Source organism: Callithrix jacchus, chromosome 8, assembly GCF_049354715.1.
Source record: "Callithrix jacchus isolate 240 chromosome 8, calJac240_pri, whole genome shotgun sequence".
NCBI classification, from domain to species: Eukaryota; Metazoa; Chordata; class Mammalia; order Primates; family Cebidae; genus Callithrix; species Callithrix jacchus.
Genome location: NC_133509.1, coordinates 15,557,922 through 15,584,024, shown reverse-complemented (window position 1 = coordinate 15,584,024; position 26,103 = coordinate 15,557,922). Strand labels below are relative to the sequence as shown.

At 48.7% G+C, this 26,103-nt stretch overlaps 1 protein-coding gene across 2 annotated transcripts in view; it reads left to right on the top strand.

Annotated features, from left to right (window-relative positions):
• The window catches only part of ITGA11 (integrin subunit alpha 11), a 163,017-nt gene that overhangs the window by 10,495 nt on the left and 126,419 nt on the right, over positions 1 to 26,103 (top strand). For both annotated transcript variants that reach the window (XM_002753273.5, XM_078333479.1), the window contains exon 2: positions 20,154 to 20,265. In XM_002753273.5, the coding sequence (XP_002753319.5) occupies positions 20,154 to 20,265 (112 nt within the window). The remainder of the gene's footprint in view (positions 1 to 20,153; positions 20,266 to 26,103) is intronic.

The following is a 26,103-nucleotide window of genomic DNA, read 5'->3' as shown; positions in this document are numbered from 1 at the left end:
GGCCAGACCACAAGCCAAACATCAGCTGTGGAATGTGCTTGCTGCTGACGGTGAGGCCAGCCAGGGGCAAAGGCACAGGCAGGCCCGACCATCGTCCTGAGCGTGTCCCAGTTGCCACTGAGAGTATCACTCACTGCTCTTAACTTTCTTTTTACAATTTTTTAATAAACACATAATCATGATTGTACATATTTCTGGGGTACATAACCTCCTCTCTTTTCAGCGTGGATCTGTCTGCGTTCTAGCCCATCCGAAACCCAGCTCCTCACCCCCACTCCAACCCTTACCCAGTTGGCCCCACATCACCCTTGTGCGAAGGCTCTGATCTCCCATCCATCTTCCCCACTCTGCTCAGCCCCAAAGACAAACACCAGGAGGCAGCCTGCATGAGGGGTCAGGGGACAGAAAAGCTCCCACGGCCTGTGGCCACAGCCCCCTCGCTGGCTGCTTACATCTGCCCTGGTACCCAGGAGCCAGAGGGCTGCCGCCAGAATATAGGTCACATCACGTCATGTCCCCACTCTGCTCCAAAGCCTCCAGGGCTCCCTGCTTACTCTGAGTAAGAGGTCCCGTGTGATCTGGCTCCCCTGCCTTTCTGACTTCATCCTCTGTGCCTTCCCCACTCGCTCACTCTGCTCCACCCCCAGGGCCTCCAGGCTGTTCTTCACACACGTCAGGCACCCTGGGCTTCGCACTTGCTGTTTCTTCTGCACGAACGGTCCTCCCAGAGAACCTCTCTCACTTCCTCAGGTCTTCGCTGCAACATCCTTCTCCCACGGAGGCCTTGCCTGGGGCTCCTAACTAAAATTCACCTCCCCTGCACGAACTCACAGGCATAAACTCCCCTCCTATCCGCCTTCCCTGCTTTCGCCTCTCCGATGCTTCTAATACTCTCTCACATTATTACCTGTTTTATTTATCCATGTTGTATATTGCCTGCGCCGATGGAATGTAATCTTCCTGACAGCAAGGGGTTTTGCCTGTTGAGTTTACTCAGGCACCCCAGGGCCCAGAGCAGCACTTGGCCAGAGTACACAAGTGATAAATACTTCAAGAATGGATCAATCGATTGGTTAAAATCTCCCTACCAGGCCGTCACCATTGCTACAAATCCCATTCACTAATCAATCACCCCTTCTAGATAAGCCAATCACCCTTCTTAGGACCCCAGTCCACGAGGTGCGTACATTCCGTCCTGACTTTTCCCTGGCCATCTGGCATCAAAGGCTTTCTTCCCAAACAAGAACAGGTTGAGGGCCATTGAGCATCATTTACAAATGGGCCGGGCAAGGGAAGTTGCTGAAGGGAGGAGGGGCTCTGGAAGGGAGGGAACCTTAGAAAGGGGCAAATTGGTTCACAGCAGGCAGTCCAGGTCGGCCCAGCTGGCCCTGTGCTGTTCATCACTATTTACTATGGCTCTGAGAGGACACAAGGAGACAGGAGAAAGGCCTTTTGTTTTGTTTGTTTGTTTTATTATACTTTAAGTTCTGGGGTACACGTGCAGAACGTGCAGGTTTGTTACACAGGTATACACATGCCATGGTGGTTTGCTGCACCCATCAACCCGTCATCTACATTAGGTATTTCTTATGCTATCTCTTCCCTTCCTTCCCTTGCCCCTCATCCCCTGACAGGCCCCAGTGTGTGATGTTCCCCTCCCTGTGTCCATCTGTTCTCATTGTTCAACACCCACTTACAAGTGAGAACATGAGGTGTTTGGTTTTCTGTTCTTGTGTCAGTTTGCTGAGAATGATGCTTTCCAGCTTCATCCACGTCCCTGCAAAAGACATGAACTCATCCTTTTTTATGGCTGTGTAGAGTTCCACAGTGAATATGTGGAAAGGCCTTGTTTTGACACAGTGAAAACCTAGGTATATAATGGGACTTCCCAGGAAACAAGGGCGTGGGAGACATGCAGCAGAAGTTTAAAATGCCTCATTTCCCACAAAAGGCATCATCCATATGCCACAGAATGTGGCCATGTCATTTAGCACCCAAGAAGGAGCTGGAAGTGTCCAGAGAAGGTGGTGGGAGCTGAACATAGACCGCAAATTACAGTCCAATCCCTGAGAACCGCAACACCAGAATCTGCCCTGGTGGCTTGGGAGAGGACATGAAACCCATTGCACAGGTGGGGAGACTGAGTCTGAGCCTAGCAGTCCATAGAGGAGCTTGTTCCACTGCATGGGGTTTCAACACTAGTCTTAACACTTATTAGGAGTGTGCCTTGGGCAAGTCACTTCTCTTTAGAATGTATAACAAAAATTATAATGCTTTCCTTGTAGGATTAATATGAAAAATGAGAAACAAAAATGTCCCAAAACAAACAGAATGTCTGGCAGGGATGAGGTGCTTGATAAACACACATGGCGGCAGTAATACTAGCTCTAATAGAAGTTAAATGACTTAGCCAAGATCGGCCGGGTGATAAAGTCACAGCCTGGCATTTGAGCCAGGCAGTCTGACTCCAGAGACTGCGATTCTGAAGGTCAAGTGTCTTGCCCAAGGTCATACATCTGTTGCTAAACAGGAGAGCCAGAATCCAAACCTCTCAAGACTTCCATTCCATCACTTCTAAACTCAACGTTTGGCCTTCATGTTTCTAAAAGCCCTTGAGGGGCTGTGCTTCCATGCTTCCATGAACACTTCCTGAGGCAGAGCCTCAATTCTGATTATAAACACAGAGGTAACAGGAGATAGACGTTGACAACAGGGACTCTATTTCCAAACAGTGGGTCCCCCCAGTGCATGGTTGCCCCTTCCTCGTCCACACGTTCAGGAGGGGTCCTGTGCCTTAGGAGCTCCCTGAGAGGCCTCAGAACCAAGTATCTGGCTGGGAGGGTCCTTAACAGAGCCTGAACATCACAAACAAAGGGCCATCCTAGGCTTGCGTCCCTCCGGTGACGGGGACTCGCCACTTTGCATCGTAATCCTTCATTTTCTAGCAAAGTCAGATGGAGTCATGAGCCCTTGACTCCTTTAAGAACCTAAAAGTAGCCGTAGACATTCGAGATGATTTTGCAACCCTGAAAAATTGGCCTTACTGAAAACCAAAAAGACCTCTGCATAACTCTCAGAGAACAAAAATACTTCCGCTCCCCAAAGTCCCCCCTCCCCACCAAGCCTAGACCATGGCCTCTGGTGAATCTACACTAAATTCCATGCAGCCAGAGAACTTTTCAGATGGGTGTGGGTACATCCACTGTAGGGCGGGCCCTGCAGGCTTGGAAGGGAAGGGCCCCCACAATTCCTTTTTTTAGTTTGCATTCAAAGAGCAGGGCAGACTGGCTCGGTAGTTCTCTGGGTCCTCTTCACCCTACTTCCTCTCGTCTGAGGGAAAACCCTGCCACAAATTGCATGTCCTGAGCCTGGTCTTGCTCTTATTTCGCCCAGACACTCTCTGGGCTGCGGCTCGTCCCCCTTGCACAGGGCTCTTGATCCGCACACCCATGACAAGCAGGAGACAAGCTTAGGAGCTGGAAAACCAAAACCAAATTGTCTGAGCTCTTTGAGATGGTTAGTATGCCAGGAAAGGGAGGGACTCCCCGTCCAATTCAGCTCCATCTGAAATGGCCTGAAGCCAGAATGTGTGTGGGCAGGGCCGCCACGTACAGCTGTACTGGTTGTGCACTGCATGATTAACATCAACGATAATGTAAACAGCATCCTCTGCAGCTATGTAGTAAAATGACCCCAGGAGGGGATGAGGGAAAGAAAGTGGTAAAGGTATACACAAATGGGCTTTTAAAAATCCGACACGGGGACTTAAAGCATCTAGTCCTGTGTGTGCTTTTCACAGACAAGAAACTGAGAGCCAAGTAGAGTAAGAAATTGGTCCAGGCCGGGCGCGGTGGCTCAAGCCTGTAATCCCAGCACTTTGGGAGGCCGAGGCGGGTGGATCACGAGGTCAACAGATCGAGACCATCCTGGTCGAAATAGTGAAACCCCATCTTTACTAAAGATACAAAAAATTAGCTGGGCATGGTGGCGCATGCCTGTAATCCCAGCTACTCGGGAGGCTGAGGCAGGAGAATTGCCTGAACCCAGGAGGCGGAGGTTGTGGTGAGCCAAGATCGCGCCATTGCACTCCAGCCTGGGTCACAAGAGTGAAACTCCGTCTCAAAAAAAAAAAGTTGCAAAGCAACTTAGAAATCATACTGGCAATAGAACCAGGACTTCTGAAACCAAATCGCATATAAGTTCCTTCCCTCCCTGAGGTTCTATCACTTTCCCCTTTAACCCCTTGTTGGCAGGTTAGTGTCTTAGAAGCCTGAATATTTCTATTCATTCTTTCCGTCTCATTTAACAAATGTATATAGTTCACCTATTGTGTGCTAGGCATTGTTCTAGATGCCAAGGATAAAGTGAGGAGACAGACACACGGATCCTGGTTCTTGGGATTGGAGGGAAAGCGTGCCTATCATTCTTATTCATAATATTTGCCAATAGCTGTGATGTAAATCCTCCCGCCATGGTAAGTTTCAAGCTACCAACATGACATCACTGAATGGCAAGATTGCACACAATCCGCTCTTGTGTGCAGACTCCAGCACACGCCGGTCCCTTTCCTTGTAGAACTTCACCTCCAGTGGAAGAGCAGACAGTGTCCAAGTAAGCAAACACCCCTTAAAACCACATGTAATTCTTTTTAATTGTAAAATACATAACGAAGATGCTGTGAGGGAGAACGGATTCTCCATAGCATGGATTCTCTCTTCTCGGAGGCCATGATGTAAAAAACGGAGGTTGAGAAGGGGCCAGCTGGGCAAAGTTCTTGGGGAAGACTGTTACAGACAAAGGGGACTGCAAGTGCAAAGACCTCAAGGTGGGAAAGGGCTTGGCGTATTTGAGGAACAGAGAGGAAGGTGATGAGGTTGGAAGGTAGTAAGTGAGAAGGCAAATCTGTAGGGCCTGGTGGGCCCTGGGAAGGGTCTAGAATCTATTCTAAATGCAATGGAGGGATTCTTGGGGGCTTTAAGCAGGGCCAGGATCTGGTTGACACTTTTGAGAGATCACTGTGGCTTCAGTGAAGAGCATAGCTTAAAGCTGAGCAAAACTGGAACGAAGGACCAGTTGGGAAACTCTGTGCAAGTCCAGATACAGAATGAAGAGGATGGCTTGGTTCGAGTATGGCGAAAGAGACAGAGAAGAGTGGGCACATTGGAGAGGAATGGAGGGCTGGAACCTGAAGGATTTGCTGAAGGGAAGGGAAGGAAAATCATGAGGAATGACTTCCACGCTTCTGGCTTGAGCCATCTGGTGGGTGGTAATGCTGTTTCCTGCAATGGGGGAAAACCCAATTCCGGAAGAGAAAGCCTGAGTTCCTTTTCCACCATGTGAAATGTGAGATGCTATGAGATATCCAAGTGAAATGTCCCATAAGCAGCCAGGAAATTGATTGTGGGGCTCAAAGGGCGGGCCTGGGCTGGGTGGGGTGAAATATGGAGCTAGGGCCACTTTGAGGCCAAGGCCCCACACATTCGCTCAGATCCTGTCTTGGCAAGGTCCCACAGGTGGATATTTGTGGTCATATCTCTTGAGACCTCAGTTTTCTGCATAACTTGGGGGACTGTCATGTGAATGTGTGTGTTGTATGTGTGCATATGCATGTATATGTGTGTGTGTGTGTGCATGTGTGAGTATGTGTGTACATGGATATATATTTATATGTGTGTGTGTGGATATGTGTTTATATGAGTGCATATGTGTGTATATGCATTTGTACTTGTGTGTATGTGTGTTTGTGTTTTGGTCAGGAGTTTATGATACTTTGGGTGAACTTGCAATGAAGAGATTCATAATATCAATATTGATGTTTACATATCTTCATAGCAGCCCTTGAAAGCTGAAAGAAGGAGGTCCATTTCGATCACTTCGCCTACACAGAGAAAGTGATAAATGATGTAAGACAGAAAAATACACTAGTTCTCATAAAGCCATGGCGGTGGTTCTTGAAGGAGGCGATCCGCTGTCTGGAGACATGAGATGGCTGTCCAGGGCTTGGAGGAAAAGCAATGTCCATTCCAGTCGATCTCAATGTGCTGTTTGCTGCTTTAAAGCTTGAGGCCTGTTCTCTTTGAGCTTGAACTTCTGCTTACCCAGCCCATTGGCAAACCCCTGATTTCCCAGAAAAAAGATACAAAGGGTGGCCAAGGCTCTCACCAGCACTTGCTTGTTCTCTGCCTCCCCGTCTCTGGATGCTTCTCTGAGCATCTCTGTTTCAGCCCGTGTGCCCCCTACCCTAGCCGGCATTTAGTCTCCTCAGCAACCCCAGCAAAGGGACCCTCACTCCTCCACAGGCTGCCCGGCTCCTGATGTGTTGGTTGTTTCTGATTTGGAGAATTCTTCCTCATACAGAGCTGCAAATGCCTCAGTGGCTGAGGGGAGGGTCTTGTGACAAGTCACTCATTGACAAACAGTTTATCTATCACAGAACAGGACATGGAGGGGAAGGGACAGATAACAGGTAAGGCTTTGATGAGATGACGAGACTGAAGTAGGACGGAGGGAGGCAGGCCAGGGCCGGGGTGCTCCAAGGTTGCAGGCACCCAGTGTGTGATGAGCATGCTCCAGGGCCCGGCTGAGAGAGGGGAGGTAGAATTGACAGACGACAGTGGGTGAATGGCAGGCCGCCCTGCGTCCCTCTGCTTAGGCCCTTCTTGGATGAATGAATATCAAGTTCATGTGATAAGCTCACCCTTGGCAGTGGCTGCACCTGCTTCATTCTTTCTGAGCATCCACATCAAGGCCATCTGAGTCTTCAAGACTCTCAGCGGAAGTGGACCCTGGAAATCACCTAATGATGGCTCCCAGCCCCATAGGAGACACGTGAGAAAGGGCTCTGCTTCCCAGTGTGTTCTTTTTCACATGCTTGACGTTCAAGAGAATGTGTGAGCACCTCCCTATCTAGGGATCTTCCTCCCGGGGAAGGTGGACACTGTGGCTGTAGCTCCATGACAAGGGGATTGCCTCAAACCACTGGCCCGCTCGGAGCTGCTCCCTGCCAGAAGCAGTAGTGGGTGTGGACTGGGGATGTGCTGTTTCCCAAATGAGATCATCTCCCCCAGAGATCCCACTAAGAAATGAGTGTTGTGCTCATGGCCTGGGGACAGATGGCACTTTTCCATGGAAGCCCCCATGCTGCTGAAATCCTTCTCCTTTCCTTTCTGTGGCCAGTCTCTATCCAGTCTTCACATGAACAATGCCCTCTATCCCTTGAACCCCTCCCCTTTCTCTAGATTCCATTAGGAGAGAACATTTCTTCCTCTCGTTATTCCTCCCCATCTGCTCCAGTGAGCTGTGTTCTGACCTGCGCAGAGGCTGGGGAAGCCAAGAGCCACATCCAGAGACGAGGAAGGTGGCTGACAGTGATATTATAGTTGGAAGAATAAGGAGCAGGAGAGACTCCACAGAGCTTCCTTCAGAGAAAAAGGCAGGGGGATGAGGCCCAGTTAGCAGAGACTGGCAGTCCACCCAGGGGCGGTCATTTGGTAGAGAAGGAAGATGCTGATGAGTTGATAGAGAAGCCAGAAAACAGGGAGGTACTTTGCAAGAGTAAAGAGGAGGGATGCATTCCTCTCCTGGAAAGACCCAAGTTTGAGCAAATTTTCTCTAGCACACAGGAGGGTATCAGGGTGGTAAGAACTAGCTTGGCATCACCAGGCCAGCCCCAGTGGCAGCCTGCAACTCTAGCAGCAGGGCAGGCCCAGGTGGGCTCTACACTTCGGAAAGAGGGCTTACAGCTCACCTTCATGAGGGGCTTGAAGCTGAGGGACACTTGTCTGGACCTAAGTGCTGGAGGGGAAGAAGGGGATACCCTCAGTCCCAGAAGCCAATCTGATAGATGCTTGCAGAGGCACTGGCCCTCAGGCTGCCCATCGGAGTGCCAGTGCCCATCTGCCTGCTCCTCCCCTCTGAGGGGAGATAGATTTGGAAATAAGTCCAGAGAAGGAAGAACACACAGACTCAGAACATCACTACTGGAAATGTTTGTAGACCGCCTGGCCCCACTTCCTCATTTTCTAGAAGAGGAGACAGAGGCCCAGGGAGGGAAAGTATCTTGTTTCAGTCACACAGCCAGTTGAGAAACCAGGTCTTCTGATGTCCGGCCTGGTTCTCACCACAGTGGTCTCAGCACTCAGGAGAGGGGGAGTTATACTCCCATGTCCCCTTTGCTGAGTCCTGGAACCAGCTGTCCCAAAGTCAGAAGTTCAGCCTATGGCCTTTGACCTTAGCATTCTGCCCTCCAGCCCCATCTCCCCAATAACAGTTCCTAGAAGACCTCAGGGAGAGAGAAGCTTCTGTCATTCCAAGGCCACAGGAGCTGGTGCTCCTTGCCCGCCGTCCATGAGTTTTGAATTAAGAGGGGGTCTGATGGCAGCCTTGGCGCCTCCTGCCCACTTGCCCTAAGTCACCTCACTGAGGTTTCAGCAGCACAGTCCAGCTCTGGGACTAGGCTGGGCTTTCCATAGAAAGGTGACCACATTGCCTGGACCCTCACCAAGGCCTCTGTCTTCCTGATATCTGGGTGTGTCCAGAAGCCCCAGCCAGGGCAGAAGGGCCCTGCGGCCAAGTCTCCATGGTGCAGGCAAGTGGGGAGAGAGAGAACTGGGGCCTGGATGATGCAGAGCATTTGATGGTGATTTTCTTTCGTTCTTTCCTTGGCTTGGGAATGCAAAATATTATCATTTTTGCCTGGAGATTTCCCTTCCTAAATGCACTTGGCTCTGGCCAACATTAAGATGAGTTTGCATTCCTCCACACTGCCTGGTTTCCAATTCTAAATTGTTTGCCGAGACTCAAGACAGATGCTCGAGTGCCGACAACTGGAAGTCAGCTGCACATCTGCCCAAGGGAGCCTCACTGACACGGGCCGGGGTGGGTCTTCGATGTTATGGAGCAGGAGCCTCTCGTTTTACAGATGGGGAAACTGAGGCCCAGAAAGGCATCGGGGCTCTCAGTGGACATCTGGCTGAGTTCATGACAAAGCTGGGATTAGAACCCAGATCACCCCACCCAAGTCCAAACTTCCCTTGACCTCGCTTCAGGCTCTGTTGACTTACAAACAAGTCTGTTGCCTACCCAGAGTGGCTGCAGGCTCTGAACACCACAAGTGGTGTCTCAGACAGCTTGGTGTCCCCACTTCCTATCATGGAACCTGGAGCTTCGTGGACTCCAGAGGTTTCTTGATGTAAAGGGCTGTAGAGGGGAGTAACACAGGAGGGGTAGTGAACATCAATAAGGATGAAGACAGGCTGGTGACCTTGGATATATTGCCACCTTGCTCTAAGTCTTCTCACTTACAGCAACAAGCGTTTTAAACCCAATAGAGTGGTTCTGAAACTGCGTTCCAGGAAGCCCTAAGGTTTCAAAGAAGTGTCTTAGATCTGCTACTGAGGGTGGGAAACTCCCTACCCCCAGTTCTAACCCCAACGTCCAATTTTGTGTCTGTTTTTAATGTATAGAGTTTATTCAAAAAATGTGGGATTCACTATAGAAAAACAAAGTTTGGAGGCTAATAGATTATTTGATCTGGAAGATTCCTATTTGTTCTTAAAGATAAAATCATGGCTCATGCCCATAATCCCAGCACTTTGGGAGGCTGAGGTGGGTGGATCACTTGAGATCAAGAGTTTGAGACCAGCCTGACCAACATGGTGAAACCCCGTCTCTACTAAAATACAAAAATTAGCTGGGCATGGTGGCACGTGCCTGTAGTCCCAGCTACTTGAGAGGCTGAGGCAGGAGAATTGCTTGAACCCAGGAGGCAGAGGTTGCGGTGAGCTGAGATCACACCACTGTACTCCAGCCTGGGTGACAGAGTGACACCTTGTCTCAAAAAAAATAATCTAATAAGTTACCCCTCCCTAATAACATTTACTACACACCACCTTTGACCCAATGGGAGCTTGTCTGGTAGACAGTTCACGTCATGCCCCCTGGCAACTGGAAAGAGAGAAAACGGAAGCTCCATTCTGCGCAGAGCTGCTCCAGAGCCCAGCATCCGTGTGAGTGCCTGGCTGGCTGCTGGTCTGTGTCCGCCATTCTCTGAATGATTCAGGACAACCCAGCTATCAGACCTGGTGCATGGCTGAGGCAGGAAGAGGCCATGACTTGCTTGCTAGGCCACAGGCTACGTCCGGGCCCAGCCCTCCCTGATGTTGGGGCTTCCTGATGAGATCTTGAGAAGGAAATAATTGGGGTGCTACCCCAGAAAGCATGAGTCCCCAAAGATCCCCAGCTCCACTTTTCCTCGCCCTTGTCCAGTCATTCTGTGAAACTGTTTCTCCTCCTCCCTGATGGCCCATCACTTAAGAGCTGAGCTGCATCAATTGCCAATGGCTTTAATAAGGTTCTGTAACAAGTAATACCCCCAAATCTCAGCAGCACATAATAATAATTGTTTAGCTCACGTGTCTGTGGTCAGCTGGGGGTGGGGGAGTGAACTGATCCAAGCTAAGCTCAACTGAGTGGCTCTGCTGGGCTCACTGGGCTTGCTCGTGGCTTTGGGGGTGCTGACCTCAGCTAGGGTGGGCTGGGGCAACTCAGCTGTGGCAGCTCTGCTCTGAATATCTCTAACTCTTCCTAGGGTCAGTGGACTAGCCGTCTTACGCTGCTGCCACAAGTGTAAGCAATTGGAAATAGACAAGGCGTCCTAAGGCCCAGACTGGGAATGGGCACACGTTATTTCTGCTCATATGGCCTAGCCCAAAGTCAAGTGGTTGGGGAAATACACTCTGCTCTTTTAGAGGCAGGAATTGCAAAGGCCCAAGGCAAAGGGTGTGCATACAGAGAGGTGAAGAATGGAGAAGGACTCAAGCTGGAGCAGGACCACTTGGTTTTGTATCCCAGCTCGGCCACCCACTAGATGTGTGACTTGGGGGCGATTTACACGATCCCTGTGCCTCTAGTTCCTCACTTCTGCTGCAAAGTCATCCGGACTTTTAAGACTTTGGGTCTCTGCTCTGTCCTTCTGGTATACCTGGTTTTCTGTGCTCTGCCTGTTGTGATCAGGGAGCCACCACTCGGTGCTGTAGCAAGCAGAGGGCATGGGCCCAGGATGGGTGAGTTTTGAAGAAGAAGGGGTGTGTGGGAGGGGGGTAAGCCTGGTTGAGGCCACTCTAGGGTTGTTGTTGTTGAGAATGTGTTGTTGTTGTTGATGTTGTTAGAGCTGAATTCTGAATTTTCTACTTTAGCTCAACACATTTTCCTGAGCACTTTGTGTGCCAGGCCTTATGGTGGGATAAAGGGATAAGTAGAACCCAGTTCTCCTTACATTGCTCAGACCTAAGATGGGGAGAAGACCGCAAGGAATCAGCTCTGCTCGGTACACACGTCTAATCCTATTACTTAAATATTCACTCAACACCCTCCATGTGGCGATGCAGGCAGAGTTGCTACCCATGGGACGCTCATAGTCCACTGTGAATTCCCTGTTGGCCAAGCAGCTGCCCATGGGGGTGGACTCACACACTCTCCCCACCTGCCTGGGGGCTTCCCAGGGTGAGGGCATAGTTACTAGGTCTCCTATGAGAGCAGCAGGTCCCCAAGGGCAGGCTCCCTGCTTCTCCCCAGAGTCAGAGGGTTCCCTGAGCTCTTCTGCAGTACAGACCTTCTTCCCTCATCAAGGTATCAGGGAAGATTCCCAGGGGAGGACATGCATTTGTGCTGAGGTTTGAAGGTGATGGGAAGCTCATCAGAGAGGCTCAGGCAGAGGAAATGGCACGTGCAGAGACTGTGGGGCAGAGGAATAAGGTGCATCTGGGGGAGCAGAAAAGGGACCTAGAGGAAAACTCACACAAGACACAGCTGGGAAGAGGCTGAGGGCCATGGGGCCACAAGGAACATTTTGGACTTTCTCCCAAGAACCCGGGGAAGCTATTTGGAAGGAGGAGGAGAGGCAGGGAAATGGAGCAGCCCAGCAAAGTCTCCTTAAGCTGGAGCGAATGCTCCCCTCGGAGCTATTGAATGGCCTTAGCCACGTGCTGGCTAGCAGCCCTCAGCACCTGGGACCAGGACTGCCCTGCCTGGTGGTAGGCGGCAGCCTCCACCTTAACCTGCCGGGAATGGAAGGGCTTTGAGAACTGTGAGCCCCAAATGATGCTCTGGCTTGATGTTGTGGTTTCCATCCCTTCTTGAGAAGTTCTAAGTGCTCTTGCTAGGAGCTTCTCTGATGCGGGGACCACATCCCCTCATTCCTCCCTTGCTCTGTCTCACTGGGGCCTATTACAGGAGCCTAGACTTGGGTCCTGGGGTTCCATTAATACTCCCAGACCTACCATTGCCTTCCTTCCTAAATACTAACGATGGCCTTGGGCAGAAGGGCAGGCTGGCTGGCAGCAGAGCAAGAAGCCCCATATCTTCCTTACTCGCCAGGGCAGCAGGGGCAGCAATGCAGAGCATGTGGAGAGCCAGCCATCTGGACTTCTTCCTCACTTTCAGACGGGTGGCTTTTCCCCCCAGCAACAGGAGGTTTGCTTTGCCATATCTCTTTGCTTAGGTGGTTTATGGTCTTTTCTCCCTCCTCCTCTCCCTATCTGTGATTTGCTTTTAGATGTGAAGATTCCTGGGGCCCAAGTAAAACTGGGAAGAGGGAGATAATACCAGAGATTCTTAGTGATAAGGCCCGCCTCCCTCACCCCATCCCAGTGTTCTCCATCCAAGGAAAATGGAATGTCTTGCTTACACAGGTGCAGCTGCAGCATGGAGCCCTGCGGCTGGGCAGCGGGGAGGCTGCTGGGAGGTGTTCATGCTTAGCTTCCACAGAGTGGCTTCCTCTGGTCATCAGCTCCAACCTGGTGCTTCATCCAGACCTTCAAGGCCCTTGGGACTGTGGCTCCATCCTTCTGGTACACCACTTGTTGTGATCAGGGACTCACCAGTCAGTTCTGTATTGAGCAGGATCTTAGAGCACGTGGCTGGGGAGGATGAGTTTGAGTGTGTGGGAGGGAGACACGCCTGGGTGAGGCTACTCCAGGGAGGATTCAACTGACTGAGGACAGTGGGTGACTCAAAGGGGAGAGAAAGAAGGCCTCATGGTGATGGGCTAGACAGCATGGAACCTATGAGGCCTCAAAGTCATCCGGGCTCTTCTTAGCTGTATGACCTTGGCCAGTTGCTGACTTTCTTTGTGCCTCAGTTTCCTCATCTTTAAAAGGAGAATAATAATATACTTACTCCAAAAGATTGTTATAAGCATTGACTGCATTTAGAATAGCGCTTGGGACATAGTAAGAGCTTTGTGCGATTATTTTTATTATTATTATCTAAGTGGTAGGGTACTATCAGTTCCTAAGTCAGGGAGCTAGGAGGTAAACTAAGGCAGGAGGCGCCCATGGTACTGATTCTGAGAACAGATTCTCAGAAGGTGAGAAATCTAGTAGGCAAATCTATCTGCGTCTTTTAGGTACTGGGCAAAGATAAAAGCCATTCATGGATCTGGCCTTGAATAGCATATAACCTAAGAGAGCAAGGCAGACGGGGAGGTAGCTGTTAACCAAGGCACGCAGTGGCAGAGCTATGAGCAGCCCACGCTGAGGGCCCCAGAGGAAGGACCATCTTGTAGCAGAGGTATCATCAGAGGTGGGCCTTGGAAGTGTAGGATGAAGGGAGGAAAGGCCTTCCAGGCGTGGGGAACTGCATGGACAAAAGCACTGAGGCCAGCCCAGAAAACATCGTGATCCAGTTGAATTCAACCAAGATGGATTGAGTGCCGTCCCTGCACCAGGCACTGCCAGAGCCTTGCTACTCCCTTTAGTCTTGCCAACCACTTTTCCGGATATTATGATTCCTGTGTTATAGATGAGTAAACTGAGAATCAGAAAGGGGGAGTGACTCCCCAGGGTCACCCACTTGTGAATGAGTGCTGGAGCCAGGCTTCTAACCAAATCCTCCCTGAACTGGAAGGCCCCCTCTCTTCATGCCTGGCCTGACTCTCAGGAGCCTGGCAGGATGGCAGGAGGAGCCGGGCAATTCCTGACACCTCCACCCAGATAGGCTGCTTTTTCCTGGCTCCACATTTGCTACAGGAAAGCCTGCCTAGCATCTTTGGGCCACTTCACCTATTCTTCCACATGGCCCTTCAAGGCCAGAATCACACCTTCAGAAGCTTCCTGAGCACCCAGCCCATGTGGTCCTTCTCTCTAACAAACACGGCGTCTGCTTACAGGGCACACTTTGCACTCCACGTGCTTCCTGTGAGCCACTGTCCCAAGCTGGTAGGACCCATCCTCTCTTCTTATCTTGCCCTCCACTCATCCCCTGTGCTAAGTGCTAGACCTAGCAATGAATAGTGAACAGACCCCGTCCTGCCCTCATGGAGCCTGGGTCCTGATGGGGGAGAAAAGAGTGATAAGTCACATCCATAGAGTAGAATTACTGACTGATAAGAAAAGGAGAGGTCACCAGTCACCTGTTAGTAAAGCACAGGGGTAATGAGATCATTAAGAGCTGATGTAATCAAGGTATCAGGGAGGCTTCCCGGGGGAGGCCAGGGGAGGATGTGCATTTGCGCTGAGGGTTGAAGGTGATGGGAAGCTCATCAGAGAAGCTCAGGCAGAGGAAATGGCACGTGCAGAGGCCCTGAGGTGGAGAAAGCAAGGTGCATCTGGGGAAACAGAAAAGGAACCTAGAGGAAAACTCCAACAAGACAAGGCTGGGGAGAGGCTGAGGACCATAGGGCCCCATGGAACATTTTGGACTTTCTCCAAGATCCCTGGGAAGCATTTTGGAGGAGGAGAAGCAGGGAAATGGAACAGCAGAGCAGACACTCCTTAAGCTAGAGTGAATGCTTCCCGCAGAGCTGTTGAATGGCCTTAGCTATGCATTGGTCAGCCACCCTCAGTACCGCCGCCTGGTGGTAGGTGGCGGCCTCTACCTTAACCTGCCAGGAGTGGAGTGGCTTTGAGATCTGTGAGCCCCAAGTGATGCTCTGGCTTGATGCTGTGGTTTCCATCCCTTCTTGAGACTGACTGATGCTTTTTTCGAAAGACAGACAAGATTCTATGAAAGGGAGTAACAGTTGACGTAACTTTGGCCATGGCCCACAGGAGAGCAGCCCAGGAATTGTGGTTTTATTGTCCCTTCTGTCATCAATATCAAGAGCAGAACGGTGGCACGCTGCCCAACCAGGCTCCCAACATGTCTTCATACCCATCAAAACAACTTTATTTTGTGTTGTTGGTATTTGGAGGTCGTCAGTCTCTGAGAAAAGCACATTCCCCAAACATGAAACCCATCTACCATAAAAGGAAGAGGCCAGAGATGCTGTCAGGACCTGAGGTCGGAGACAGACTCGACTGACATCATTTTTAGGAAATCTACTCTCTGGTTGGTTCGGTTTGGTCAGAAGCAAATACCAACTGGTCTCTGGGAAAGAAACCAGCACTTCATAATTTAATGCCTCCTCCTTGTGGCCAGATCTCACCAATCCCGTCCCCAGTGAGGTTGGGGCTCTGTCTAGGACTAGTCCCACCTCCCTCTGGGCCCCCAGCACCCCCTCACTGGGCACCTCACTTTGGCTACAGGATGGAACGCAGGTGGCCAGCTTTCTCTCCCATTGAATCTCCCAACTGTAACCCAGAGGCAGAGGCGATGGGATCTAGGGCAGGAAGCGGAGACCCTCTTCTCTGAAAAGAATTTTCCCTTCTCCCCAGTGAGTCCTCCTTATGAAAGGCTGATCTAGAGAGGAAACAACACATCACCCTGGCACCCTAAGCTATGTGGTCATGTTTCTAGCTAATCTGTTCCCAAGTGAGTGATTTGGGGCAAACTATTTAATCTCCCAGAGGTATGATCACATCTGTCTCACAGGGTTGATGTGAGATTTAATTGTTAATGTAAAACTAGTGCTTAGATGTCTGGAATCGTGCCTGGAATATATCAGTGCTCAGTCAGTGTTCCTTCCTTTCTCCTTTTCCTCACTGAGGGGAGAGTTTGTCCCAGCCGAATGAGGGTCATGGTCTCTAACTCTTTAGTCAATCAGTATCTATAAGCTGGACCTTCATTCAAGACATGGAGGATAACAGCAGTAAGGACACAGTAGAGTCCCATGGCACTTAGGGACTATGGGAATATTCTAAATATCGGCCACATAACAATAAATAAATGTCATGTGTTTGTGATAAGTGCTATGAGGAAAAATGGGGTGCAGGAAGGGATCCCTGGGGTGCTGTGGTGGCCTGGTGATGGACAAGATGGCATTGAAACAAAGATGGTAGGACTGGAGGGAGGGAGCCTTCCAGGTAATGGGAGGAAGAGCACTCTAGGAAGAGGGAACAGCCACAGCAAAGACACTGAGCAGAGAACGAGTCTGACATTGGAAGGACAGTGAGGGTCAATGTGGCTGGAGCAGAGGAGGAGAGGATAGAAATTAGTGGGGCAGAGTGAACGGGGTGAGGTCATGGAGGACCTTGCGATGCGGAGTTTGGCCTTGGTTTCGATGGGGTGGGAAACTCATCCACAGAGGGGGATGGAGCTGAGGGGTGAGGGGGTCTAACAGGTCTTGGAAGCATCCCTCCGGCCATAGTTGCACAAGAAGCACTGATAGAGGCCATGGGGTGGACAAGACCCCAAAGACATGATCTGTGCCTTCATCTGCACTGACCCTCACCCCTCTGTAGGCCTGGAAGTGGTAGGTTGTCTGGATTTCCTGACAGCTGGAATATACCTTCCTCTTCCTGCTGGGATCAGATGCAGGAAGGGGAGGACCTAGTCTCTAGTGGGCACCAGGAAGCCGAAGTGTTGTCCACAATCAGGGTGTATGTGGCCTGTGCATGCGTGTGTCTGTGTGTGTGCACATGCATGCATACATGCATGTCTGCAAGTGTATGAGTTGTGCATGTGTATGTGGATGCATGTGTGTTCATTCCTGGGACAGATTTGGAGAGAGGATGAGTTTCTGTCTGCCACTGCAACACTACTTCTGAAAGTGGCATCCTCTCTCCAAATCTGTCCCAGGAATGAACACACATGCATCCACAGGCTCCCAGCTCTGCACAGGTGACATTGGTGCCTCTCGGTCTCTCTCCTCTGTGACATGCCTTCACTGGTGGGGACCTGTGTTCTTCACGACCCTGTGCTCACCTGACCAGAGTCCTCTTCTCCAAGGCTGCCTGCTGCTAACCAGGCATGGTTCCTTCTTGGCATGGGTTTTATAAACCAGGCACTAACAGGTCCACAGGTGACATTGGTGCCTCTCTGTCTCTCTCCTCTGTGACATGCCTTCACTGGTGGGGACCTGTGTTCTTCACGACCCTGTGCTCACCTGACCAGAGTCCTCTTCTCCAAGGCTGCCTGCTGCTAACCAGGCATGGTTCATTCTTGGCATGGGTTTTATAAACCAGGCACTAACAGGTCCACAGGTGACATTGGTGCCTCTCTGTCTCTCTCCTCTGTGACATGCCTTCACTGGTGGGGACCTGTGTTCTTCACGACCCTGTGCTCACCTGACCAGAGTCCTCTTCTCCAAGGCTGCCTGCTGCTAACCAGGCATGGTTCCTTCTTGGCATGGGCTTTATAAACCAGGCACTAACAGGTCCACATACGCCTCTTTCCCAACCCCCACTCCAGGGCAGTGACACTTAATTCATGTGGCAGATTAGAATGGCAAAGACAGAGTTGGCAGCTACATAGTCACTTGTCCTCCCTTGTACCCATAGCTATCAGTCACACTCTTGCCCGTGGAGCCCAGACTTGACCTCAGAATCTTTCCTCAGTGCTCCAGAAATGCTAATGATCAATTGGCATGTTCAATAAGGTAACAGGTATCTAACGTCCCTACTTGTAGGTCCCTCAGTTTTACTCTGGGGACTTGAATTCTATGACTCTAATGATGAAATTTTGGCCACTGTGTCTGTTTGCTGAGCGGGGTCAGGGGCAGGGGGTGGCTGTGGGAAAAGTCACTTGTTTCTGTACAATAGGCTTTATTCAAGTAGGTACTGCAGGGCTTCCCCCTTGAATACTGAACGGGTTAGTGCCCAGGGAAAGGAGAGTGGGGCACTCACAGGTCCAAGCCTGAAGTTCAGAGCCCTTACCCAGTGGGCCTGGGGCCATGGGCAGGTCAGTTAACCTCTCCGACCCCGGGTTTTCCCTTTTCGGCCCACCTTACAGGGTTGTCATGGAGATCGAATGATAACATACACGTGAATCATCTTTGACACTTATTAAGTAGCCTGCATGTGAAAGGGGCAACAATGATAAAAGGTCTATTCTATCAACTGGTTTTCACTTATCTAAAAGTTTTGGCTCATGGCAGGATCCCACCCCTCGTATTTAATGCATCCCAAGTGTGGTGGTCTTGTGAGTGGTGACAACCAGGCAGAGGTGTGACTTGGATGGATACCAAGGCCAGATGTGCCCTGAAAATGCCTTGTGGAGGGGAGGCATCACAGAGTAGGTGTCTGAGGTCCTAGTTCTGATGCTACCACCGACCTGCTCTGGTGCTGTACCAAGTGCATCTGCCAAGTGAGTCACTCATTCTCCAAGGTCCTGTGAGAGCAAAGGATGGCAGATGTGAGGAGGCCCAGAAACCAAAGTGCTACACAGATGTGAGTTGCCATTTTATTTCTTTACCCAAAGGGGTAAAGCACAGGCTCCACACAGGCTTCCCGCCAGGAAGAATTAGTTAATTGGCCAGTGACTTAAACAAACAGGAGCCACCCTTGGGGCCAGATCGAAGGGGTTGTGGGGCTTTCTCTGTGCTCTGCTTTAGCTGCCCCAGCCAAGCAGAAGCCCCTGCCGAAGCCAAACAAAGCTTTGCCAGCTTGTTCAGAGGGAACTGGGGAGCCCAGTGCTGGAGCCTGTGGCCACTAGGACCTCAGGCTTGCGGGGGAGGGGTAATGTCAGCTCCCTGACTCTTCAGCAGATAGGGGACAGGGGAATGAGGGCAGGAGGAGGGAAGAGAAAGGAGAGCAGGAGAGAGGAGGAAAGAAAAGAGGAGACCAGCAAAAGCCAGAAGCAGCAGGTGGGAGGAAGGAGTGATGGAGAAGGAGGGAAACTGGCAGTATTGGGAGTGCTTCTCCCCTTTGGACAAATCACAAGAAATAACAAAAAAATGACTCACATCTGTATAGTACTTTTGGTTTCTGGGCCTCGTCACATCTGCCATCATTTGCTCTCACAGGACCTTGAAGAATGAGTGAGCATCATCCTCACTTGGCAGATGCACATGCTACAGCACCAGAGAGGTTAAGAGGTTTGTCCAGGGGTGCACAGCAAGTCATTGGTAGGGTCAAAACAGGTTGATGAGAGCAGGTTTTATGCCTCCCCTATCCGTGTACAGGGTTTGTATCAGGCCTTTCTTTGTGGGGCTTATAGTAATGCCTGAGACTGGGCAATTTATAAAGAAAACAGCCCCAGCCAGCATGGTGAAACCCTGTCTCTACTAAAAAATGTATAAAAAACAGTCAGATACTGTGGCATGTGCCTGTAGTCCCAGCTCCTTGGAGGCTGACGCACAACAATCACTTGAATGCGGGAGGCAGAGGTTGAAGTGAGCCAAGACCGAGCCATTGTACTCCAGCCTGAGCCACAGAGTGAGACTCTGTCTTGGGGGGGAAAAAGGAAAAGAAAAGAGGTTTATTTTGGCTCACAATTCTGCAGGCTGTACAAGAATCATGGCACGAGTATCTGCTGCTGATGAGGGCCTCAGGGAGCTTCCACTCATGGTAGAAGGAAAGGGGAGCCAGCATGTCATATGCAAGAGTCGGAGCAAGAAAGAGCGGGGAGGCCCACCCTCTTAAACAGCCGGATCTGTGGGAACTCAGAGTGAGAAGTCACTCATCACCAAGGGGATGGCACCAAGCCATTCATGAGGGATCCGTCCCCATGACCCAGACACCTCCCACCGTGCCCTACCTCCAACATCGGGAGTCCCATTTCAACATGAGATTTGGAAGAGATACACATCAAAACCACATCAGGCTCCTCCAGGACAGGGGTGGGATCTCTCCCATCAGACTGTGGGCCCTTCCAGGCAGGGACCATGTCAGCCACCTCATCCAGGGACTCCCCAAGATGAAGAAACATGCTCTCCCCACAGCCAAGACCCTCCCAGGTTCATGACCTACCCGGTGGGCCCTGACACAGCCCAAGGCCTACGCCTCTGCCTGTCTGACTCCCCTGCTTCTCTTCTCTCTCCTCTTCGCCTGCCTCAGGGTTCACGGACACCTTCAACATGGACACCAGGAAACCCCGGGTCATCCCTGGCTCCAAGACCGCCTTCTTTGGCTACACGGTACAGCAGCACGAAATCAGTGGCAATAAATGGTAAGTGAGAGCGGCCGCCCACACCAGCCCTGTACCATTCCACACCCAGCCTCTCCATCCTGCCCCTGTGCCCCAAGGCTGCCGCACTGGCCCTCACATGGACACTGCCATTTCCAGTGACTTGACTCTGACCCAGCAGGTCAGAGGCTGCACAGGCTCTGCTCGTGATTATGAAAGCTTCAGTGTTCGCTCTCTCAAGCCCTCTATCTTCTCATCTGTGAAATGGGGATGAATGAGCCCTCTTTCTCTGGGTTATGTGACAACGCAGGTAGCAGGCACCTGGGGACCAATTGTTAGCCCCTGGTCCTGTCTACCTGGAGAGCTGCTGGAGGTGTCTCTGAGAGAGTGAATGTGTGTGTTCTCAAGCTGAAACCCAGGAAGCGATGGGGCAAAGGGGAGGGAGAGCCAGACCAAGTGGAGGGAGAGGGCAGGAAAGATCCCCAGGAGCCCTCCAGGGCAGGGGCAATTAGGAAGAAGAAAGAATTCACCTGCAATTTTAAAAGTAACTTTATTTCAGCATATTTTATCATCTAATTCACTCATTTCAGGTATTCAAGTCAATGTTTTTTTAAACGAAAATCTCCCATGTTGTAACTCACAAAGCCATCCCCACAAATCAGTTTTAGAATATTTTTATCACCCCAGTAAGATCTCTCACCACATTTACTATGAGTCATCCTTCTCCCGACTTGGTCTTTATCCAGCAGAGGCAAGGTCTTCCTTCCTTCCTGGGATGGAGGGGGCCGGGCCTCTGCATGGCCCTTTTAGAAGCCCTTGCACGGTCAAGTGACCACATGTACACTGGTGACCAATGTTCTCCGCTGCCCTCTTCCCACTCTGGCCCCTGCCTACCCTCCCCAACCTCTTCCGCTTCTTGGGCTCCCCTCACCTCCTTGCTTGTGCTCAGTGCTCCAGCCACATGGCAGGATCGCAGCACTCCCAGTTCCCCAGACCTTCTTCAAACATGCTCTTCCCTTCTGCGACACCCTCTCCTGACTTCTCTGCTCACCCCCCCACCATCTGGCTAATTGGTTCATATTCTTTTTGAGTTTTGTAAAGAAATATCTTACCTGTTACCTTTCTACCTAGGTAACATACATACACTGAAGTGTAGGTGTCTTGAGTGTAGGGTTTAGTGAACCTCCAGATGAAATACACTCATGTAATCACCTCTCAGAGATACACACCATTTCCAGTGTCCCAGAAGGTGGTGCCCAAGCACTCCACCCAGTCAGTGCCCCTCCAGGTACCCACTATGCTGACTTATCGCCGTGGATTAGTTTGGAACTTCGCATAGGAGAAATCATGCAGTAGGTGCTCATTTGTACCTGACCTCCTTCATGCAACGTTATGCCTGTGAGGTTTAACACGTGGTTAAATGTACCACACTTCATACTTCCATTGATGAGTCCTATTCCCTTATGTTAACCTACACAAGGTATTAAAGTTTAGTGTTTATTTTACTCTATTTGGAGTGTTTCCAGTTTGGGCTATTGCAAATAAAGCTGCTATTGGCATTCACGTACATGTTTTTTCATGGGCGTATGTACTCAGGGATAGAAACTGCTGAGCGAAAGGGCAGTTATGTGTTTAACTTTAGTAGGACTTACCAGGCATTGGTTTCGAAGTGGTTTGCCAATGTACACCCTCTCTAGTAAAATAACAGTTCTGGTGTGGCATGTCTTCACTAACGCATGACATTTTCTGTCATTTTCATCTTCGTCATTCTAGTTGTGTTTGGTGGTATCTCGTGGTGGGTTTGATTTGCATTTCTCTATTTACTAATGATGTTAAGCAACTTTTCTTAAATTTTATGGCCATTTTTATATCCCCTTTTGTGAAATGCTATATCAGGTCTTCTGCCTATTTTAAAGATTGTGTTGTGTGTCTTTTTCTTATTGATCAAAGGACGTTAAATATATACATGTATATTCTGTATGCACAGCCTTCGTGAGATAGAAGCTTTGCAAGTATCTCTTCCCAGTCTGTGGCCTTTTCAATTTCTCTTCTTCTTTTTTTTAATTGCATTTTAGCTTTTGGGGTACATGTGAAGAACATGCAAGATATTTGCATAGGTATACACGTGGCAGTGTGATTTTGCTGCCTTCCTCCCCTTCACCTATATCTGGCATTTCTCCCCATGCTATCTCTCCCGAACTCCCCACCCCCTGCTGTCTCTCCCCTATTCCTCCCAACAGACCCCAGTGTGTAGTGCTCCCCTCCCTGTGTCCATGTGTTCTCATTGTTGAACACCCGCCTATGAGTGAGAATGTGTGGTATTTCATTTTCTGTTCTTGTGTCAGTTTGCTGAGAATGATGTTCTCCAGGTTCATCCATGTCCCTACAAAGGACACAAACTCATCGTTTTTGATGGCTGCATAATATTCCATGGTGTATATGTGCCACATTTTCCCAGTCCAGTCTATCATCAATGGGCATTTGGGTTGGTTCCAGGTCTTTGCTATTGTAAACAGTGCTGCAATGAACATTCGTGTGCATGTGTCCTTATAGTAGAACGATTTATAGTCCTCTGGATATATACCCAGTAATGGGATTGCTGGGTCAAATGGAATTTCTATTTCTAAGGCCTTGAGGAATTGCCACACTGTCTTCCACAATGGTTTAATTAATTGACACTCCCACCAGCAGTGTAAAAGTGTTCCTATTTCTCCACATCCTCTCCAGCATCTGTTGTCTCCAGATTTTTTAATGATCGTCATTCTAACTGGCATGAGATGGCATCTCAATGTAGTTTTGATTTGCATTTCTCTAATGACCCGTGATGATGAACATTTTTTCATATGTTTGTTGGCCTCATGTATGTCTTCTTTTGTAAAGTGTCAGTTCATTTCCTTTGCCCACTTTTGAATGGGCTTGTTTTTTTCCTGTAAATCTGTTTGAGTTCTTTGTAAATTCTGGATATCAGCCCTTTGTCAGATGGGTAAACTGCAAAATTTTTTCCCATTCTGTTGGTTGCTGGTTCACTCTAAGGATTGTTTCCTTTGCTGTGCAGATCCCATTTGTCTAATTTTGGCTTTTGTTGCCATTGCTTTTTGTGGTTTAGTCATGAAGTCCTTGCCTATGCCTATGTCCTGAATGGTATTGCCTATGTTTTCTTCTAGGATTTTTATGGTGTTAGGTCTTATGTTTAATTCTTTAATCCTTCTGAAGTTAATTTTAGTGTAAATTGTAAGAAAGACGTCCAGTTTTAGCTTTCTGCACACAGCTAGCCAGTTTTCCCAACACCATTTATTAAACAGGGAATCCTTTCCCCACTGCTTGTTTTTGTCAGGTTGTCAAAGATCAGATGGTTGTAGATGTGTGGCGTGGCCTCCAAGGCCTCTGTTCTGTTCCATTGGTCTATATCTCTGTTTTGGTACCAGTACCATGCTGTTTTGATTACTGTAGCCTTATAGTATAGTTTGAAGTCTGGTAGTGTGATGCCTCCCACTGTGTTCTTTTTACTTAGAATTGACTTGGCTATGCAGGCTCTCTTTTCATTCCATATGAAGTTTAAGGTGGTTTTTTCCAGTTCTGTGAAGAAGGTCATTGGTAGCTTGATGGGGATAGCATTGAATCTGTAAATTACTTTGGGCAGTATGACCATTTTCACAATATTGATTCTTCCTAACCATGAACATGGAATGATTCTCCATCTGTTTGTGTCCTCTCTTATTTCGTTTAGCAGTGGTTTGTAGTTCTCCTTGAAGAGGTCCTTTACATTCCTTGTTAGTTGTATTCCTAGGTATTTTATTCTCTTTGTAGCAATTGTGAATGGCAGTTCGTTCTTGATTTGGTTCTCTTTAAGTCTGTTATTGATGTATAGGAATGCTTGTGATTTTTGCACATTGATTTTGTATCCTGAGACTTTGCTGAAGTTGTTTATCAGTTTCAGGAGTTTTTGGGTTGAGACGATGGGGTCTTCTAGACATACTATCATGTCATCTGCAAATAGAGACAATTTGACTTCCTCCTTTCCTATTTGAATACCCTTTATTTCTTTTTCTTGCCTGATTGCTCTGGCTAGAACTTCCAGTACTATATTGAATAGGAGTGGTGAGAGAGGGCATCCTTGTCTAGTGCCAGATTTCAAAGGGAATGCTTCCAGTTTTTGCCCATTCAGTATGATATTGGCTGTTGGTTTGTCATAAATAGCTTTTATTATGTTGAGATACATTCTGTCAATACCTAGTTTATTGAGGGTTTTTAGCATAAAGGGCTGTTGAATTTTGTCAAAGGCCTTGTCTGCGTCAATTGAGATAATCACATGGTTTTTGTTTTTGGTTCTGTTTATGTGGTGAATTACGTTTATAGACTTGTGTATGTTGAACCAGCCTTGCATCCCCCAGATGAATCCTACTTGATCATGGCGGATAAGCTTTTTGATGTGCTGTTGCAATCGGCTTGCCAGTATTTTATTGAAGATTTTTGTGTCTATGTTCATCATGGATATTGGCCTGAAGTTTTCTTTTCTTGTTGAGTCTCTGCCTGGTTTTGGTGTCAGGATGATGTTGGTCTCATAAAATGATTTGGGAAGGATTCCCTCTTTTTGGATTATTTGGAATAGTTTCAGAAGGAATGGTAACAGTTTCTCTTTGAGTGTCTAGTAGAATTCGGCTGTGAACCCTGGGCTTTTTTTGTGTGGTAGGCTCTTAATTGCTGCCTCAACTTCGGATCTTGTTATTGGTCTATTCATGGTTTTGACTTCTTTCTGGTTTAGGCTTGGGAGGATGCAAGTGTCCAGGAATTTATCCATTTCTTCCAGGTTTACTAGTTTATGTGCATAGAGTTGTTTGTAATATTCTCTGATGATGGTTTGAATTTCTGTGGGGTCTGTGGTGATTTCCCCTTTATCGTTTTTTATTGCATCTATTTGGTTATTCTCTCTTTTTTATTAATCTGGCTAGTGGTCTATTTTGTTGATCTTTTTGAAATACCAGCTCCTGGATTTATTGATTTTTTGAAGGTTTTTTGTGTCTCTATCTCCTTCAGTTCTGCTCTTATCTTAGTTATTTCTTGTCTTCTGCAAGCTTTTGAGTTTTTTTGATCTTGCTCCTCTAGCTCTTTCAATTTTGATGATAGGGTGTCAATTTTGGATCTCTCCACTCTTCTCATATGGGCACTTATTGCTATATATTTTCCTCTAGAGACTGCTTTAAATGTGTTCCAGAGATTCTGGTATGTTGTGTCTTCATTCTCATTGGTTTCGAAGAACTTCTTTATTTCTGCCTTCATTTCATTGTTTACCCAGTCAACATTCAAGAGCCAGTTGTTCAGTTGCCATGAAGCTGTGCAGTTCTGAGTTCGTTTCTGAATTCTGAGTTCTAACTTGATTGCACTATGGTCTGAGAGACTGTTTGTTATGATTTCCATTCTTTTGCATTTGCTAAGGAGTGATTTACTTCCAATTATGTGGTCAATTTTAGAGTAGGTGTGATGTGGTGCTGAGAAGAATGTATATTCTGTGGATTTGGGGTGGAGAGTTCTGTAAATTATGAGGTTTGCTTGTTCCAGGTCTGAGTTCAAGTCCTGGATATCCTTGTTAATTTTCTTTTTGGTTGATCTGTCTAATATTGACAGTGGAGTGTTAAAGTCTCCCACAATTATTGTGTGGGAGTCTAAGTCTCTTTGTAAGTCATTAAGAACTTGCCTTATGTATCTGGGTGCTCCTGTATTGGGTCCATATATATTTAGGATCATTAGCTCTTCTTGTTGTATTGATCCTTTTACCATTATGTAATGACCTTCTTTGTCTCTTTTGATCTTTGTTGCTTTAAAGTCAATTTTATCAGAGACGAGAATTGCAAATCCTGCTTTTTTTGCTCTCCATTTGCTTGG